At 48.0% G+C, this 16,854-nt stretch overlaps 1 protein-coding gene across 2 annotated transcripts in view; it reads left to right on the top strand.

Annotated features, from left to right (window-relative positions):
* Positions 1-16,854, top strand: part of Itga6 (integrin subunit alpha 6) — a 67,296-nt gene that overhangs the window by 15,354 nt on the left and 35,088 nt on the right. For both annotated transcript variants that reach the window (XM_041631589.1, XM_041631590.1), the window contains exons 2-3: positions 14,882-15,006; positions 16,631-16,710. In XM_041631589.1, coding sequence (XP_041487523.1) covers positions 14,882-15,006; positions 16,631-16,710 — 205 coding nt within the window. The remainder of the gene's footprint in view (positions 1-14,881; positions 15,007-16,630; positions 16,711-16,854) is intronic.

Raw genomic sequence — 16,854 nt, forward strand, 5'->3', positions numbered from 1 at the left:
TACGTTTAAGAGAAATGAAAAGGCCCAGCTGGGGATGTGGCAGAGAGGTAGAGCCTTTGCCTGCTGTGTGCCAGGCCTGATACCCAGCATAGCAAAAAAGAAAAATCCCGGGTCTTCAGTACTGGGACTCACTATCTAATCAATTCCACCAGTGGGCCTCAGCCTTGTTATCCAAGATGTAGCCTGTGTTATCTGGCCGGGGGTTTGAAAGGGACGAAGAGCAGAACTAGAACACATGCCCACTGTACTGGCTCTTACGGAAGGCTCTCAGAAGCGCCCATGGACTTCCCACTCAGCAGGACCCAATGTGGCGTGTCCGGTGGAAAAGGAGGACTTGGAGAAAGTTGTCCTCTGCGCAGCTTTATGCCCAGCTAAAAAGCCTTTTACCATGGAAAAAAGAAACCTGTACTTGGCCCAGGCCAGCGGCCTCTGGCACAGCTGCGAGCCTTGTTGCTTCAGTTATTGCAGTGAGAAAATCAGCTGTGTGATCCTATTAATTTCCTTTTGAAAACACTGAAAAATTTGGATTTCCTCAGCTCCTGGAAGATATTAAAGTGGGCACGGCACTCAGCCGGGTGTGAGCTTGTTACATAGACTTTATCTCTTCCTGGTTTTTCTTAAAAACATTTTACTGAAAAGTGGTAGAACTTAGTTATTTCTTCCTTTGCAAAACGAACTGCGAGCTGTTTGCTAGCATCTAAGAAAGCAGGCATGGACGATATTGCTGCGATGTGCCGGCATATATACAGACTTCCTGGTTACTGTGTACTGAATATAAGATATTAAAATGGTGAGCAATTATAAAAAGTAAATATTCCCTTGGCAGACGATTGCTAGGCTGTATCAAGTGTGAAGGTCACAGGCCCAGTGTCTATAGCTTTCCAGTCTGGCTCCTTGAAAGGAAAATTCAGAGTCTGGACCCATGTACAAAACAAATAGTAGTTACAACAAATAATGTGCTGCAAAGTCAGGCGCCCGATCTCTGGGACGTGATTAAATTCCACATTTGACAAGCTCTGGCAGCCACTTTATGAATGAAGTCCCAGGGTTGCTTGGAGACAGACTTACAACCGGGGACTTTCCGATTTTCCCTTTCCTGACTCCAAGAGACAGCGTTTCTACTGTCGCCCTTGGGTGGCATCTTGTTGCTCTGAGTGGCTTTGTCAGCCGGCCGGAGAACACTTCTTAGAGAATCAGTCAGAATACATATACTTTTAGGTCTGTGCTGAGTCAGAGTGGAAATGGAATTCTTACCACTTTAAGTGTGGCCACGGTTAGTGTGATGGTGTGTGCCTTTTCCTAGAGATGACCTCAGTCCCTACTGTCGGGAGATAAGGAGCAGGTGTTGGTGGTCCGAGGTCAGTCGCCTCAAAAACAGATGCGAGGGTAGAACCAGAACCCTGCACCGCCCCCCAGCCCCTTTAGTTGTGAATCACAGCGGTGGTGATCTAACCTTCACTCCCACGCAGGTGTGCGGCAGAGATTTCTGAGCAGGATATTCTTATAGGTAAGAGAAACACATTTGGCCTTGGGTGACCCTTTATGTGGGAGCTCCACAGCTGTTAGCTCAGAGATAATGCCTGTAGGCACCAGAACCGGCAGGCTTCGCTTATACAGTGTTCCATGGTCACTGGCCCCTGGGACGCGTCCCAGCAGGCTCTTTCAGGGAGACAGGGAAAGGGTTCTTAAGAATTTTTGGAAAGGCCACAGCAAAATTACTGGCCTTATGACGCAGTTAAAGACAAGTAACGTCTTGGGGTTCCTGGTGTGTAGGTCATAAAGCACTTAGTAGGCCTTAATTATAATCACCTCTTGTAAATAAATGTTCCTTTAAATGGTTAACTGAGCTTTTGAATGATGCTATCCAACCAAGCAAAAGTAGTCTAGTGATTTAGTGGCTCAGCGCAGGCTCTGAGAGCGAGGGAGTGCTGGGCACAGTATGTGACTGGGTAGGTAGGTTCATGTCCTCTGTAAACTGGGATCTCCTTTAGTGAATCCGTGAAGGTCTAAAGCGGGAGGCGCTAAGGTCCACCGGGTTCAGAGCGGAGCACCATCTGCATTGAAGAGCTCGGACAGGATAGCTTGTGTTATTAGTGCAGGAATAGCGTCTTCGCTCTGGTTTGGAGGCGGGCATGTGTTCTCTGGGACGTTCTAGTGTTCTGATACGGGAGGCTGTGGCTCTGTTATCAGCTTCTGTGTAAACCTGAAAGCACACTTGGGGTGGGTAGATCTCCTCTGCCCTAAGTTTTAGCTCAGACTTGTCTAACTAGATCAACCAGTTAATGTAGTTTAAAAGGGCTTTCTTTTTTTTTTTTAATTGTTGTTGTTGGCCCTAGAGGTTATTAAAAACTAAGCCCAGATTCCTGCCCTCAAGGAGGTGATTGTGAGTTAGGAGGGTGGAGTAGGAGAGAGATGAGGGTAGGGTGTGGAAGGCAGGTTTACGGGTAAGGCTAGGAGCTGCAGCCTGGGGATTGTTGGAAGAGGCCACCCCTCTCTCTCTCTCTCTCTCTCTCTCTCTCTCTCTCTCTCTGTCTGTGTGTGTGTGTGTGTGTGTGTGTTAGTGGGTAGCGGACATCGGAAGCAGAGGCTCCGCTGCTAGGGTGTGTCTGGGAATTGAAGGGAGCAGGATGCCCCCGTGGATGGTGAGGTGTGGTTCGTGGAGGGACTGTCCCCAGGTGTAACTGGAAGAGTGTGGCTCAGCAGGAAGGGCCTAGGGCTTGAAGGCCTACCCACATCAGGAATGTCTGAGTCTTGGGTTCTTTATCTGTGAGACAGAGATGGCTACCCTCCAGCGGTTTAGAGATAGTCAGATAAAAATGCCGGTGAAAGGGTTTGTTGGTCGAATGTTCTATAGATGTGGGTGCTTTGTACATCATTTGGGCTTTCTGCCAGCCATACCCAGGAAAATAGAGGGATGCATGAGCAACATGTACCTGCGTTCATCCCGGATGCCAAGGAAGTGCTCAGGGCCACCCTAGGTACTGTATCCAAGGGGCAAGAGTCCCTATGTTGTGGGACTGGTAGCATTCTAATAGAGGAAAGATGGATCATCTCAGGTATTGGTAAGGCTGGGATGATTATTCAACAGGAAGATAGAAGTACCCGTATGTAGGGGTGGGGGGCGATTGGCCAGAGCCAAGAAGGAGGGATCCCCTCTGAGGAAGGGTTGCTTGAGTTGTCCTGAGGTATCCAAAGGGGGACAGAGGGACACAGCATAGCTCTCCAGTCTAAGGCAAAGATGTTCTCGGCTAGAGGAAACAGTTGCTGAGAACTCAGTGCCCGTGAGGACGGTGGGCTTAGCAGGACAAGGAAAGTCTGCCTGGGTGGCCCGCTCACCTCTGTTCTTCAGAGCTGGAAGGGCAGATGAAGGGCTGCTTGCTTACAGCCTTCTTGAAGCCTCTGTGGAGAGCCTTTGGAGGGCTGTGGACAGAGCCCCAGTGACCAGTGACTGTAGGTGTAGGAAGAATAGAGCAGATTCTCTGTGGATAGTGAGCTAGGGCGGGGCAAAGGCGGGGCAAACTGACCAGTTCAGATCATTCTGCCTGAGTCAGGTTTGAGCTGGTGGCAGCTTGGATCCTTCTCACGGCAAAGCAACCCCTGAGAAAAGGGGGGTGAAATGCCAAACGAGGGGCAGCGAGTCAGAGCTGGCCCCTGGCTCTTGTCCTGAGGCCTGAGTGGATAGTGTGCGTTTGTCACCACAGGAAGACCTGGCTTGAGAAGAAGCCAGACTTCTGTTTTGGACAGCCTGAGGGGTGCCAAATGGGGGTACTACTAGGTTCCTGGGTGTCCGCGTATGGAGAGGAGAGGTTTGGGATGCAAAGAAGGATTGTGGCTGAATGGTTAGTTAGCCACAAGAAGGGCCCAAGGGAGGAGACTGTACAATGGGAGAGAGGCTGCCAGTGCTAGCCAGGGTGAGGGCTAGTCTGGCAAGTATTTAATGTGCACATCAGCCTTAATAGCCTTCCTCCATCACCCAGGCTAGTTTTCTTTTCTTTTCTTTTCTTCTCTTTTTTAAGATTTTCAAGTTCAACTTTTTTTTTTTTTTTAAGATTTATGAGTCCTCTGCCTGCACATACACCTTTCTTCCAGTAGAGGGCATCAGATCCCACTATAGATGGTTGTGAGCCATCATGTGGGTGCTGGGAAGCAAACTCAGGATTTCTGGAAGAGCAGCCAATGCTCTTAACCCGTGAGCCGTCTCTCCAGCCCCTGCCCAGTCTAGTTCCTAATTGAATTGTATTGTGAGGTCCAGTTGAACTCGATAGGAAACGCAAGGTTAAACCTGGAGGTCTATTCCCTCTCCAGCGTGGGCTAAATCTCTTCTCGTGGGGTTCAGTGGGAATAATCAAAGGGGACAGGGTATTCTCATGACAGCTAGTTGGGCTTTGCATTGGAGAAGGGGACAGAGAATGGAAAGGGTACTGTGGGTCACCACTTGGAACACCAGCAGTGAAGCCACACCCTGACACTTGTTCCCAGTACCCTCTTCAACCTGGCTTACCTTGTTTGTTCCAGGGGCTTGCCACTGCTCTGAGTGTCAGCAAATGCATAATATGCTAACCTTTTTTTTTTATTTTTTAGGGATTAATTTTTTAATTGATTTGTACATAAACTACACAAATGCCTTTCTGTAAGTAAAAGGCAGCGTATTAGATACGGAAAATTAAAACCAAAAATAGAGAGTAGGCATTGCGTCTTCGCTGAACCACTGCCTGTAGCAGGCCGGCCTTGCCCAATTCTGAGACAGTGAAGGGGACTCCCCACCCCACCCCGGTCCAGTATTTGAACATATTCACATAACCAGTTATATAGTCTAGACCTAAAGTCAGTAGGTTTTGAGGTGGGATTTCCATCCTTGTGAAAAGAGGGATATTCTTGTAAAGATCTCTCAGAATTTTAAGTCTGTGAAGTATTAAAAACAACTTTAAAAAAATTGTTTAACTTAATTGGTTTGCTTGCTCACTGAGTGTCCTTGGTGTACCAGACACTCAGCTGTGTGCTGGGGACCCGGGAGTGGGCAGCATAGATGGCCTGTGGCCCATGGACGTGGCCTTCTGGGGAGGGAGGAAGGACAGCGGGCAAGAGTTGTCCCTGGTAATTGCAGCGAAGGGAAGGGAAATGAGAAACAAGAGGCGGGGGGAGGGTCAGGAAGGTTTTATACAAAGAACGGGAGGATGCAGGAGGATCCTGGAGGAAGGGGAGCCAGTGCAGAGTCCCGGGCTAGCAGAGAGCTGATGGCCGCAGGAGCCCAGTGTGGTTGGAGGGTGAGGTCCAGGACCACAACCCTAGCATGCCCTTTAGAGGTACTGAACCTGAAATGTCTTCTATTAAGATCATTATCAAAATTCAAGTTCTTGGTATCAGAGTGGAAATCAGTGTGGATCTGAGAAAGGGGCCATTTTAGACATTTAGGAAGGGTAGGCTGATTCCCACAGTGTCCGTGTCCTGACTCAGCCAAGACAGTGAACGTGCTTGGTTAATGCCTTCGGATTAGCTGCCTTCAGTTAGGACAATGACCCAGATAGACTCAGTGATTGCAGGGAAGGACCGTCATAATGGGAAGAAGGAGTCAAAGAGATTTGAAACTGTCCTGCTGGCCCTGAAAATAGGCAAAGAGGGCGGGCAGCTTAGAAAATGGAAAGGACAAGCCAGTGTGTCCTAAGCCACACAGCTCCACGGAAAACAAACTCGGTGTCTCCTTGAATATGCGTGGTCATCTGACTCATCCCAAGGGCGGCAAGGGGGTAGGTCCAGGTCTGCATGCCACACTAACAGAAGTCACTGCTCCATAGCTGAGAACAGCTGTGACTTTTCCCTGGCAGGAAAGCTTGAGGTTTGCAAATACACATGCGGTTAGTCCCCTTTAAGCGGTTTTGAAATGATTTCTTCGGACTGATAAAATAAGGAGAACTAAATGAAATGATGGACATAGGCGCATATCTCTGTGAGCGCAGAGTTCTCAGGTGTACCTTCAGACTTCCAATAGACAGTCACCAAAATATGGGGGTAATCGTTATTCTGTGGCCCTTTCAAAAATAAGAAATGTGGGATTTAGATTTAAAGTAAATATGTGAATATATACATGGATGTAGATGGATGTGTGTGTGTGTGCACACATGCACAATGCCATATAAGCAGGAAGGGGACTATTTTGGCAGTGGAAAGGGACCTAGGAATAGGGAAGGACGGGGGAAAAATATGACAAGATAAAATGACATATGTGTGAAAATGTCAACATGAGACAAGTTCTTAAAGTTAAAAATAATTCAAAAGTAAAAGTTTAATTAAAATATGTGTGATAGCTGGGAAACCTACTGTGTGTGGCTTGGCCAGGGCAGGCTTTAGTGGCTCCTTTACCTCTCCCTAGGTGAGAAAGACTCTGGCGTTACGGACTAAATTAATTCTAGAGAGGGGGCAGTAATGGCAAAATTTCCTGTTGCTCTGGTTAGGCTAGTGTATATACAGACGGACAGTGGCCATGGGTTGGTGAAGAGATGGGGTCTTCCTTGTTAACCCCCGGTCCTTCTTGTGCTGGACTCCTGAGGAGCCCTAGCTGTGGGAGGGCAGATACCTACCAGGTCAGTGGAACTTCGGTGACTGACTAGATAAACCTTGGGTGGGTTGTCTGGTCATGGGAAAGCCTGGCCATAGGACTCCTGGCAGAGCATGGCCAGTGCCTGTGAACCCACAGCCAATTGCTATCACACAGTGCCTGGCCTTGGGCATGGTGCTCACTATAGAATAGATGTGGGGGGTGGCATGTGTCACAGCCAGCTTTATGTCTGAGGCTGGGCTGACGTGACCGTAGCTAGGCTTCGACCTGGTACTTTTTGGAGTGGGGGAAAAGAAGGGGTGGTAAGTATTGAACTTTCAGGTGTGATCAAGGCCTGCCCAGGTAAGACCTGAGCATACAGACAGTCCTGGTAAGGCCTAGGAATAGAACTATTTCACAGGACAGCTTGGTGAGACCACAAAGGAACTCAGTACAATGTGGCCCCTTCCTAACATGCTTGCTCACACATGGAGAGCTTCTAGAAAGGTCTTGGGAAGTGTCTTTCTTTTGCCGTCGAATAGCACATAGAATTTATATTTTACTCCAAATCTGCTCTAGTGCTTACAGAGTTGTTCTCTTAGGAGAATTGCCCAGGCTGACCACAAAAATCATAATTAAGATCCTCCTGCCTCAACTTTGTAAGAGCAAGAATTACTTTTCTGTGTCATGACTGTCATCTGGATTACTTCACTTTGAATCATGAAGTTCTTTTTGTAATGAACGCATTAGCTCCCAAACATCTCAATCATTTTTAATTGTGTATAGTATAGAGGTTAATTTTAAATAAAAATTAGTGCCTCAGAATTGACTCGGAGGAGACTCATGTTCAGATTTAGTTTGCAACCCATACTAATTCCCAGGGTTTGGACACCATAATTGTGAATCTTGGATATAAGCTGCTCTAGGAAACTGAGCTAGACAATACTCTCTGAAGTGATGTCAAAGAAACTTATGGATTCTGAATAAAATTAATTCATAAGATACAAGTGAAAGTATCAATAAATGAATATGGTTTTAAATGTTTAAGTTGAATGATCAATCAGATGGTCTCCATTGATTATTGTATCTACATTCAGTGTTGGCCAAGATGCCATTCTTGGTATTTTTCCCATCCCTTGGCGTTCATTTAGATGTTTGATTTGCACCTACTGTGAGACAGAAACCGACCTTTAACCTTGGGAAAAGGCTGGAGGGTCAGATTCCTTACAATACGAGTGTATCGTCGCCTGTGGTCTGGTAGCTAACTGGTTGTCCAGATTTGTCCCAGGCTCCTCAAATCCTGCCGAGGCCTCACAAATACTAAAAAGGCAGAAACAGATGGCATCTGGTACCTTCACAGGGAAGAGCCTGGTTAAGTTTGCACCCGTCATGCAGAGCCTGGTTAGAGGATGAGAGTGGTCTGCTCTGCAATGATGCTATAGGAGAGGAGCTGGGAACGAGGAGTCAGAGTCCATGCGTGCCAGATGTCATTGTCCTTCCCACTCTGTGCAAAGTTTAGCTCCTCGTGGTTAACAGCAAAGGCCCCTGTTGCTTTGCTAAGAGTGGGCGCAGCAGGAGAGTATTCATCTATGGGTTCTGCCAGGCGCCGTCTCTTCATTTTCTCTTGCTGCGGGCATTAGTGACAGATGGGCTGTTCTTTCCATACTGGCTTTGTGTGTCCTAGAGGAGGTGTGAGCAGTATCAGCAAAGCTTCGCTGCAGTCAGGAGCACCTCTTGCTCCTTGACACCGTGCAGCTGGACCTTCTGGAAGCTACTGTGCATGCAGCGTGAGCTTTGATTTCTTGTTGGCCCCAGGACCAGGACTGAGCATCAGGACGGGACCCTCGAGGCTTCTTGCACCCTGTGGGCCGTACCTCTTGAGTACTATCACACTTACGATTTATCAGTCTGGTGCCGGATGAACTTCCTGAGAACCTGGGGGTTAGCCATGATGCAACAGGGGCCAGGTGGAGCCTACATGAGTATGGGTGACCAGTGACTGATACTGGGTAGGAGGTGGCCAACAGAAGGTAGGAAGGGCCAGACAATACCAACAAAACCTGCATGCTCTCACGATGCACACGGTGAGAGCTAGGAGCTTTTAGCAGTGGCTATGGGAAAGCGAGGGAAAGGGTAAAGACGCCATCTAGAAGCACAACGGCAGCTGCTTCAGGAGAACTCGCAGATGAAGCTCACAGAATTTTGAGAACATAACACATGTACAAAAAGTAGTTAAGTAAAAAAGCACACTTCAAAGAGAAGGTGCTTCCAGGGGTTACAGGCCTGACTGCAGAAATCTTCAGGTGTCAGTAGAAACTCAGGGAGAATGGTTAGAAGCTGTCTAACCACAGAGAGGAAAGGTTGATTACCCCTGATGCCTAACACCTAAGTAGCAGGGATTCCAGAAAGAGGATGGAAGAGTGGACTGCGGAGTGATTCGGGCACGATAGGGGGCGTGTCCTGAGAGTGAGTATGTTGTCCACAATGTGAGCGAGGCTGTAAGAACTTAGGCTTTGATAAAGGCTTTTATACAGATTACTGCATCCCGGAATGCCCCGGGGTAAACTGGGGAGCTGAAAAGCCACCCTCAAAGGTTTTCAAGAGCCGCATTCTATGCCCTGACTCCATCTGAGGTGAGGGCCCATAGAGACTGTGTATCCATAGTCTTGACTTGTCCTTCATGTACTGTCAGGACAGCAAGAAAGTCCAGCCAAGAGAAAAGCATGGGATCCCAGGTCAGAGTGCATCACCCCAGGCAACAGTGATGGGGAGTCCAGCATATCCTGTGGAGCACGTCTGGACCAGTGACGGGAAAACAGGAAGAGGGGTCTGAGCCAGGGCAAGGTCTTGATTTAATACAAAGCACCATCGGGAGTTTAAGAGATCTAGACTCCAATAATGGTAAATGATGTCAGGAGAAAGAAAGGCGCCGAGAAAGTGCACCGAAAACAGAAGTCGTGGTCTGAACATGAGGCACACCGCACTGAGAAAGCAGGGGAAGAGCCAGTCTGTTTGACCTCAGTGTTAGGCACAACTTCCACTGAGGAAACTGACGTCTGATTGTGATACTGGTCCTCCGTCCGTGTGTAGTTTGGTTCAGCACTGGATGGTACTTACCTGGCTATGTGGAAAGGAGGGAATGAAGTGGGGCCATAAGAGGTAACTCGGCTTTGCCTGGTTGTGAGAGACAGCAGATGATGGGACTCGGGGAGAGAAGAGGATATTTGGGAGGAAGGGTCAGTATGCTCGTAGCCTCATTGCTCTAACTGGAGAAATTGAGATTTTAGAGGCTTATGAGATTCCCTTTCTGGCCAACATAGCCCAGAGCTGGTTGATTATTCAAGAAAGAAACATCATATTCTAAATTTGAAGAGAAGTTAAATCTAAGAAAAGTAAGAGAGTTGCCCAGTTTCGGGGGCTTGGGATGAGTTTAGAATCTGCTACGACCCGAAGTTCTTTTTTAATTTCTTACCATTGTTATTTATTACTTTACTGTTACTTTGACATTGAATTTGAAGATGGGCATAAATGTTGGTGACACAGGTCCTTGGGTAATGGCCATTGCCTGACTCTTCGGGTCTTCATTGAAACGAACCGAGAAGGCTGTGTTTTCAATTAAGCAATAATAGTGCCCTTGTTCTTATGAAGCAGAAGGTTCACATTTCCCAAGACAGAGCTGAGTAGCTAGAGGCGCAATCTTCAATCCTCAAGGAAATGAATTATTGCCAAAGACAATGAAGCAAAGCTCCAATTGTCTTTAAAGTTTAAAGAGAACCCCACTGTTTAGAACACTTGATTGAAATAGCTGTACGAAAGTGGGCCAGCTGTTGGTGGGGGAGTTGTGAATACGAGTGGCCGTGTGGCTCACTTGGTGGGTTTTAGAATAGCTTGTTCAGACCATGGTAGTGGGTCCAGAGCCCTTTGCCTGGAACCTCCTTTGGAGACCTTGATTTATGTCGTATTCTGAGATACCGGCATCCTTTTTGGCATTACCTTTCACTATGACAAAGCTTATTTCTTACTGTTAAAGATGATGCTGTGGTTTTTACGTCTTATTTTAAGCTTTTTAAAAAAATTAGTTAATTTTTATGTGTATGAGTATTTTGTCTTCCTCTGTAATATGTATGTGCCTGGTGTCTTTGTGTAATATGTGTGTGGCTGGTGTCTTTGTGTAATATGTGTGTGCCTGGTGTCTTTAGATTCCCTGGAACTGGCATTATGGATGGTTGTGAGCCCCCAATGTGGGTACTGGGAACCAAACGTGGGTCCTTTGGAAAAGCAGCCAGTGTGATTAACCACTGGGCCATCTCTTTACTTGAGTCTTGTCTTTCAAAGTTTTCCAGTATGATGAAATCTTCAGGGAGTTATTTCAACACAACTTTAGAACTTTGGAGGAAGGTGACCATGGTGGCTCAAGTCTGATCCATCCCTGGGAGGCTGAGGGAAGAAGATGGTAAAGTAGAGGACAACTGTGTCTCAAAAATGTTATACACCCACCTACCTCCCCTCAGAAAAGGGGGAAAATAGTAAAACCCGGTAGAATTAGCCATCTATGGGTTCTGGGGCAAGCAGTTTGAAAAGTGACTTCCTAGTGCCAAACTAAACTCTTGCACAGTGTTTGTAGTCTTTCCTTCTTTGGACCCAATACAGGAATAGACTTCTGGATGCTGGTCTGTCAGTTTCCACCACTTCCCTCCTCCCTACAAGGCTGACTCACTTCCCCACCCCCACCCCCAGATTCAGCCTGTCTGTCTGAAGGCAGAGCTGTTCCTATAGGTCAGTCCTGCAGCCCTGGCCCTTGGAGTTGACTTGGTCATTGTAGTGGTGCCCAAAGAGCACTTGGTTCTCGCGTTGAACCATCAGGGCAGTTTGGTGCCCAAGCCCTTACTGGGAGAAATCGGGAGGAAGCCGGGATTATTGCAAAAGCCAGATTTTTGGCACAGGTTGAAGGGTTGATTGGAACCGGCTATCCCTCTGACACCTACAGGCACCTGGCAGCTCAAGAATCAACATGTGCTTAGCATTTAACCCACACTGTGACCTAAAAATGACTTAGATTAGCAGTAGGCGGTTGTCCCCTGGTGTCATTGTTTGCATACTGGTCTGGTTTTGCTCATTTTTTTGTTCTTCGCGGACATAGCCTTAGCTAATGAACTGTGACCTTCTACGTTTAAAGTTGATTCCAAGAGGGATTAAGATTAGCCTCTTTTGCTAATTTCTGAACCAGGCAGGGACTGTGAAAATGAAGCCAGTTGGGGTGATTATATTCATGAATTTTTGGGAACCATTGCATGAGATTAGCACACTGCAGCCTGGAATACAGAGCGATGCAGAGGGCGCCCTCTGCTGACGAGCGTTCCCTCCTGCAGCCTCCCATGATCATTGCAAGGTCAGCCCCTCTCCATCTCTCCCCGGATGATAGAATGCTATGGACTCACGCGGGCAGAGCTTCGTTTCAGGTGGCATTAGCCTTCATAGACACACATCTCTTATTTTGTGGTTTCTCTTCAGATTCGTCTTTAATTCCCCCCTCTCCCCCAACAGCTCTGTTCCTTCCTTCCTTCTTCCTTCTATGCAGTCCACTTCCTCCTCTGTCCAGGGATGAAGGAGAGAAGGGTTGGAGAAAGCTGGTGGCTGAAGGCAGCCTCTGCAGTGTGTTGTTATTTCTCTGTGTGTCGTATGTGTATAAGCCTCATGTGTGCGGGTGCCCACGGAGGCCAGAGAAGGGCTTTGAATCCCCCGGAACTGGAATTGGAGATGGTTGATTTGGTGCTGAACTCTGAACTCTGGCTCTTCTGGAAGGATAGACTGTGCGCTAGCCCCTGAGCCATCGCTACAGCTTTTCACGTTGCAAGAAACCTTGGGGTTCCTGTCCCCTGTCGGAGCCCAGAAAGGCTCAAGAGATGGCTTTCTCCTGAGGCTTTGTAGGACCTCCTGATACCTCTCCCCTGAGCCAGTCTTCCACAGGACCATCTCCTCCAGCTCCACTCACATCCAGACCGCACTCCCCTACAGCTTCTAGCCCAGTGGTTCTCAACCTGTGGATCGCCACCCCTTTTCCACCCCTTTTGAGGGGGGCTCCAAGGACCCTTTCACAGTGGTCATGAACCAGATATCCTGCATATTAGGTATTTGCATTATGATTCATAACAGTAGCAACATTACAGTTATGAAGTAGCAATGAAAATAACGGAATTTAAGGGTGGGTGGGGTCGCCATTACGTGAGGAACCGTATTAAAGGGTCGCAGCGTCAGGCAGGATGAGATCCCTGGAGGCAAAGCGAGTCTGCCTGTGCTGTTCTGCCTTCCCTGTCACTTCCTGGTGGCACTCCTTCCACAGAGCAATTGTCCACTTGATGCCTCTGCCTCCATGTCCTTTTATGAGCTGCTTACGTTATGGATCAGGCGCTCCCACACCTGAGTGTGAGCGGGAGGTCATTGCTTATGTGCTCTGGATGGAGGCAGAGTTTGTTGAAGGAGTCAGGCCCTGAACTGAAATGAAGGAGGAGCGGGGTAAACAGGAAGCAGTCTACCTGCCACACTTAGCCTCCTTGGGTGTGTGTAAGAGGAAGTGGTTAGAGAGGAGGGAAAAAACGGTCAAGGTGGGCTGAGCTGCCCTTCAGATTCTCCGCTTGGCGGTTGGTTACCTTTACCCACCAGCTGTGATTGGGCCTGGGTTCTTTCTCCCTCTGCCTATTGGGAATCGGTCTTGACTCTGTCAGTATACGGAGCAGGTTTTATCTCAGTGTGTCCACTTTTAAACTTCTCCGGTGTTGAGCTTTGCTTCTTGGGAAGTGTTCTGAAGGATCAGTGACACGGCTGGGTGGTTTTGTCCTGACTGGCACCTAGCTGCGAAACCCAAAGGGTTCATAATTAACCCCTGCCAAGGCCTCTCTTTCCTATCGAATCCGAGAGTGCAGGCTCCTAGCTTCATCTGGGCCTGTAGCTCAGCTCATTGCTCGCTTCTCCTGCTCCCTAGCACGGGGTCCATCCCATCTGGCAAGCATGTAAGGCTGTTCACCACCAGGAGCTGGGACATTACTCAGATAGATATGACTCGCAGTGGGTCCTTACAGACCCCTGCAACTTGGCCTTCCTCATACCCCCTATTGATTGAGACATTCTAGGAACCTGGAACAGTTGCTAAGTCTCTGCTTTCAGTTCTGTGCCTTGGTGTGTGCTGTTCCGCCTTTTCAGGTCTAGGATAGACTTGCAGGTAGGAGCTGGCAGTGCCAGCTGCCTGGGGCTATGGGAGGAAGGGCAGCCGGCTGTCCCCACGGAGGCCACCATTATTCTCCTGGGCGGATGTGAGTCCCTTCACTCTGATTGCACCTGCAGCAGTGGTATCCGCTAGCACATTGGCTCCTTTTCTGGGATCCATCCCAGCTAGGAAGAGGTGGGGGGGCGGGGGGCAGAGGGTGTTTGTTTTGTTCCTTCTGCACCTGGCTCTGCAGGCTTCTTGGGCCAAGTGTGACTTGTGCTCTCTTCACGGGGGTCTGTTGTTTGTATTGGCTTCTGTTCCCAGCCATGTTTTCCACTCCCAGCCTTGTACCCCCAACTTCCAGCCTTTACTTCTCCTTGTGGTCAGGTGTGTGTTCTTTCTCTCTATCTCTCTCGCACTGTGTGTTCCTTTGTCAAGCAGACCCCAGAGGTTGTAAACCTGACACAGGGCCAGTCCCTCTGGGGGTGAAATAGCAGAAATGAGGATGTGAGATTGACTTAGGCGCTGCTCCTTGGGAAATCTGGGGTGAGAAGGAAGCTGCATTTTCATCCCACATCCTGGGTGATAGGGCAGAGCTTGTATCGGGCACCCGTGAGGCGAAAATATTGCCATTTAAGTGACCCAGGATGTCAATCAATAAAGCTGAGGAAGAAAAATAAGGGGAGAGACAGGGTGCAGGAGTCACTGAGTTATGCTTTTGTCAGAAGTTGGATTCTGAATCTGTAGATCAGCCGCTGCAAAGCGAGGTGTAGTCAGAGATACCTCGTGGCTCAGGTTGGAAAGCAACGTGTACTTACAGATGCAACGTGATGGCTGCTTCCCACCCAAGTTGGGAGTGTGAATTGTTTGGCTGCGGTCCGTGTTCCGTGCTTGTTCCTTGAAGAGTGTCTTTGGACACTGGAATCGCACCCAGCTACTGCTGCTGATTCTGGGAGGGACAGGCTCCCTCTCCCTTTGTGGATATGGGGTGTCATTGTGCCCCAGTTGCCAGGCCTTGCTGCCTGTGCTGCAAGAGCGTTTTTGTCCCCAACTCCTCAGCTGCACGGCAGAGGATAGCGCCCGTAGCTCTGGGTTCTGGCTGAAAGTATAGTATGTGCATGTCTCTAAATTCTTTGTTTTATCTCCAGGCTGCTTGTGGGGGCCCCTCGGGCAGAAGCACTTCCACTGCAGAGGGCGAACAGAACAGGGGGTCTGTACAGCTGTGACATCACCTCTCGGGGACCTTGCACGCGGATTGAGTTTGATAATGACGGTATGTTCTCTCTCCCTTGTTCATTTGGCCAGCCTATCTGTACCGTGCTGGGACAGGAGCCACAAGAATTTATTCTTACAGAAAGGACCACTTTTAGTTTTGTCAGTCTTGACTGTTTTATTTGCCCTGAAAATACTTCTCTAAACCACACTGAAGTGGGCCAGTTTGCTACGTTTGTTTAATCTGGGTTAACTACATTGACGCGTTTATGTTGCCACCTAGTGGTATGTTGAGACGGTTGCAAAATTCAGTTCACAGCTGTGAAGAAAATTAAACGTGCCTATCATGTATTTAAGCAGTCAAAACATCACCTGCTGTTAAATTTTTAGGGGAAAGACTGTTTTGTCTATTTTTATGTATTATTAATTTGATTCATGTGTTTATTTTGTTTGTTTTAGTGATGCTAGGGCTCTAACTCAGTGCCTGTGGGTCCTAAGCGAGCTCTCTACCCCCAGATTGCATCTCTGGTCCTGAAAGGATTTAAATATGAGAAAACTCCAAAATGAGAACTGACCAGCTTGAATAATATCTTCCCTAAAGACCAAGCTACATTCATTGATGAGAGAGGGTTCAGTCAAAATAATTTTCAAAAAACTTTAGGAGCAGCCAGAACCGAAAATGGATATACTTACTAATCATGTAATGTGACCGTTTCCCCACATGGGGTGTTGAAAGGGTCACATGTTCTGCTGTTGAGTCCCATACATTGTCGTTGTTCCATGGACAGGTCTTTGAAACACCAGGCTCTTACCCAACTAAAACCAGTGACTCCAAAAGACAGGGCTATTTCCCTCTTATTTTAATATCCCGTTTTAGAAGCCTCCGCGTAGCGAGAAGATGCCATCATGGAGTCCAGGTGTGTCACCAGCTCATTTACCTGGCTTCCCGTAGATTGAACAGAGCCATTAGTGTTCCGAGAAGCTTCTGAGAAGCCAAATTTGATTATTGGCCTAAGTAGAGACGCAGGCTCGTGCTTCCGTTCTCGTCTGTATCCTTTAGGAATAGCGTGCTGGTCTTCCGATTAGGAAATATTACGTGTTAATCACAGAAAAGTTAAAAAAAGAAAACTTAAAAGTAGAGATATATAAATAAAGAAGGCAAACTGTCTCTGGGAATCTTAGTATCTGGACATCCCCCCTGGCATTTTGGTTCTTGTTTAGAAAGGCAGAAATAAGGGGTTAGCATAGATTGCGGCTGATACTGCAGTGAGCGCATGGTGGTACCTCTGCGCATTTTCTCTCCCTCTTTCCCGGCTAAGAAGAGAACAGTTCGCACTGTCACAATGAATGGGGGGGGAGGCAGAGAGAGCCCACTCCCTGTTCGTTTAGATGCCTTGTCTCACACTGCTGCATCAAAGGGGTTGGCTCCGTCTCAGTTACACAATTTTCAAATGTCTCATTACAAAATTTTTACAAAAGATTCACGCAACTGTTTCTGTTTCCTTGAGATAAGAAATTGATCTGGAGTAACTGAATTTCCTGAGTAGTTAGGCTTGGGATCTATGCTGTTTGAAAATGGCTTCTTACTGGGTTTTTGGTTCGGTGTTGTTACTGTGTGGGTTTGGATAGTCGGTCAGTCATTCAGGCATACTAACTGTCTGCATAACCCATGTCACTTCCCGCAGCTGATCCCATGTCAGAAAGCAAGGAAGATCAGTGGATGGGAGTCACCGTTCAGAGTCAGGGTCCAGGAGGCAAAGTGGTGGTGAGTGTGGGAAAGGGTGTCCTTCTCCGTACTGGTTACGGGGCCTTCCTCGGTGCTGGTTGTGAGGCGCCCTCCTCTGTGCCGGTTACGGGGTGCCCTCTTGGATGCTGGTTACGGGGCACCCTCCTGGGTGCTGGTTACAGA

This window comes from Microtus oregoni, unplaced genomic scaffold (genome assembly GCF_018167655.1).
Source record: "Microtus oregoni isolate MIOR12 unplaced genomic scaffold, Mior012 000037F_ref0000500, whole genome shotgun sequence".
In the NCBI taxonomy this organism is placed as follows: Eukaryota; Metazoa; Chordata; class Mammalia; order Rodentia; family Cricetidae; genus Microtus; species Microtus oregoni.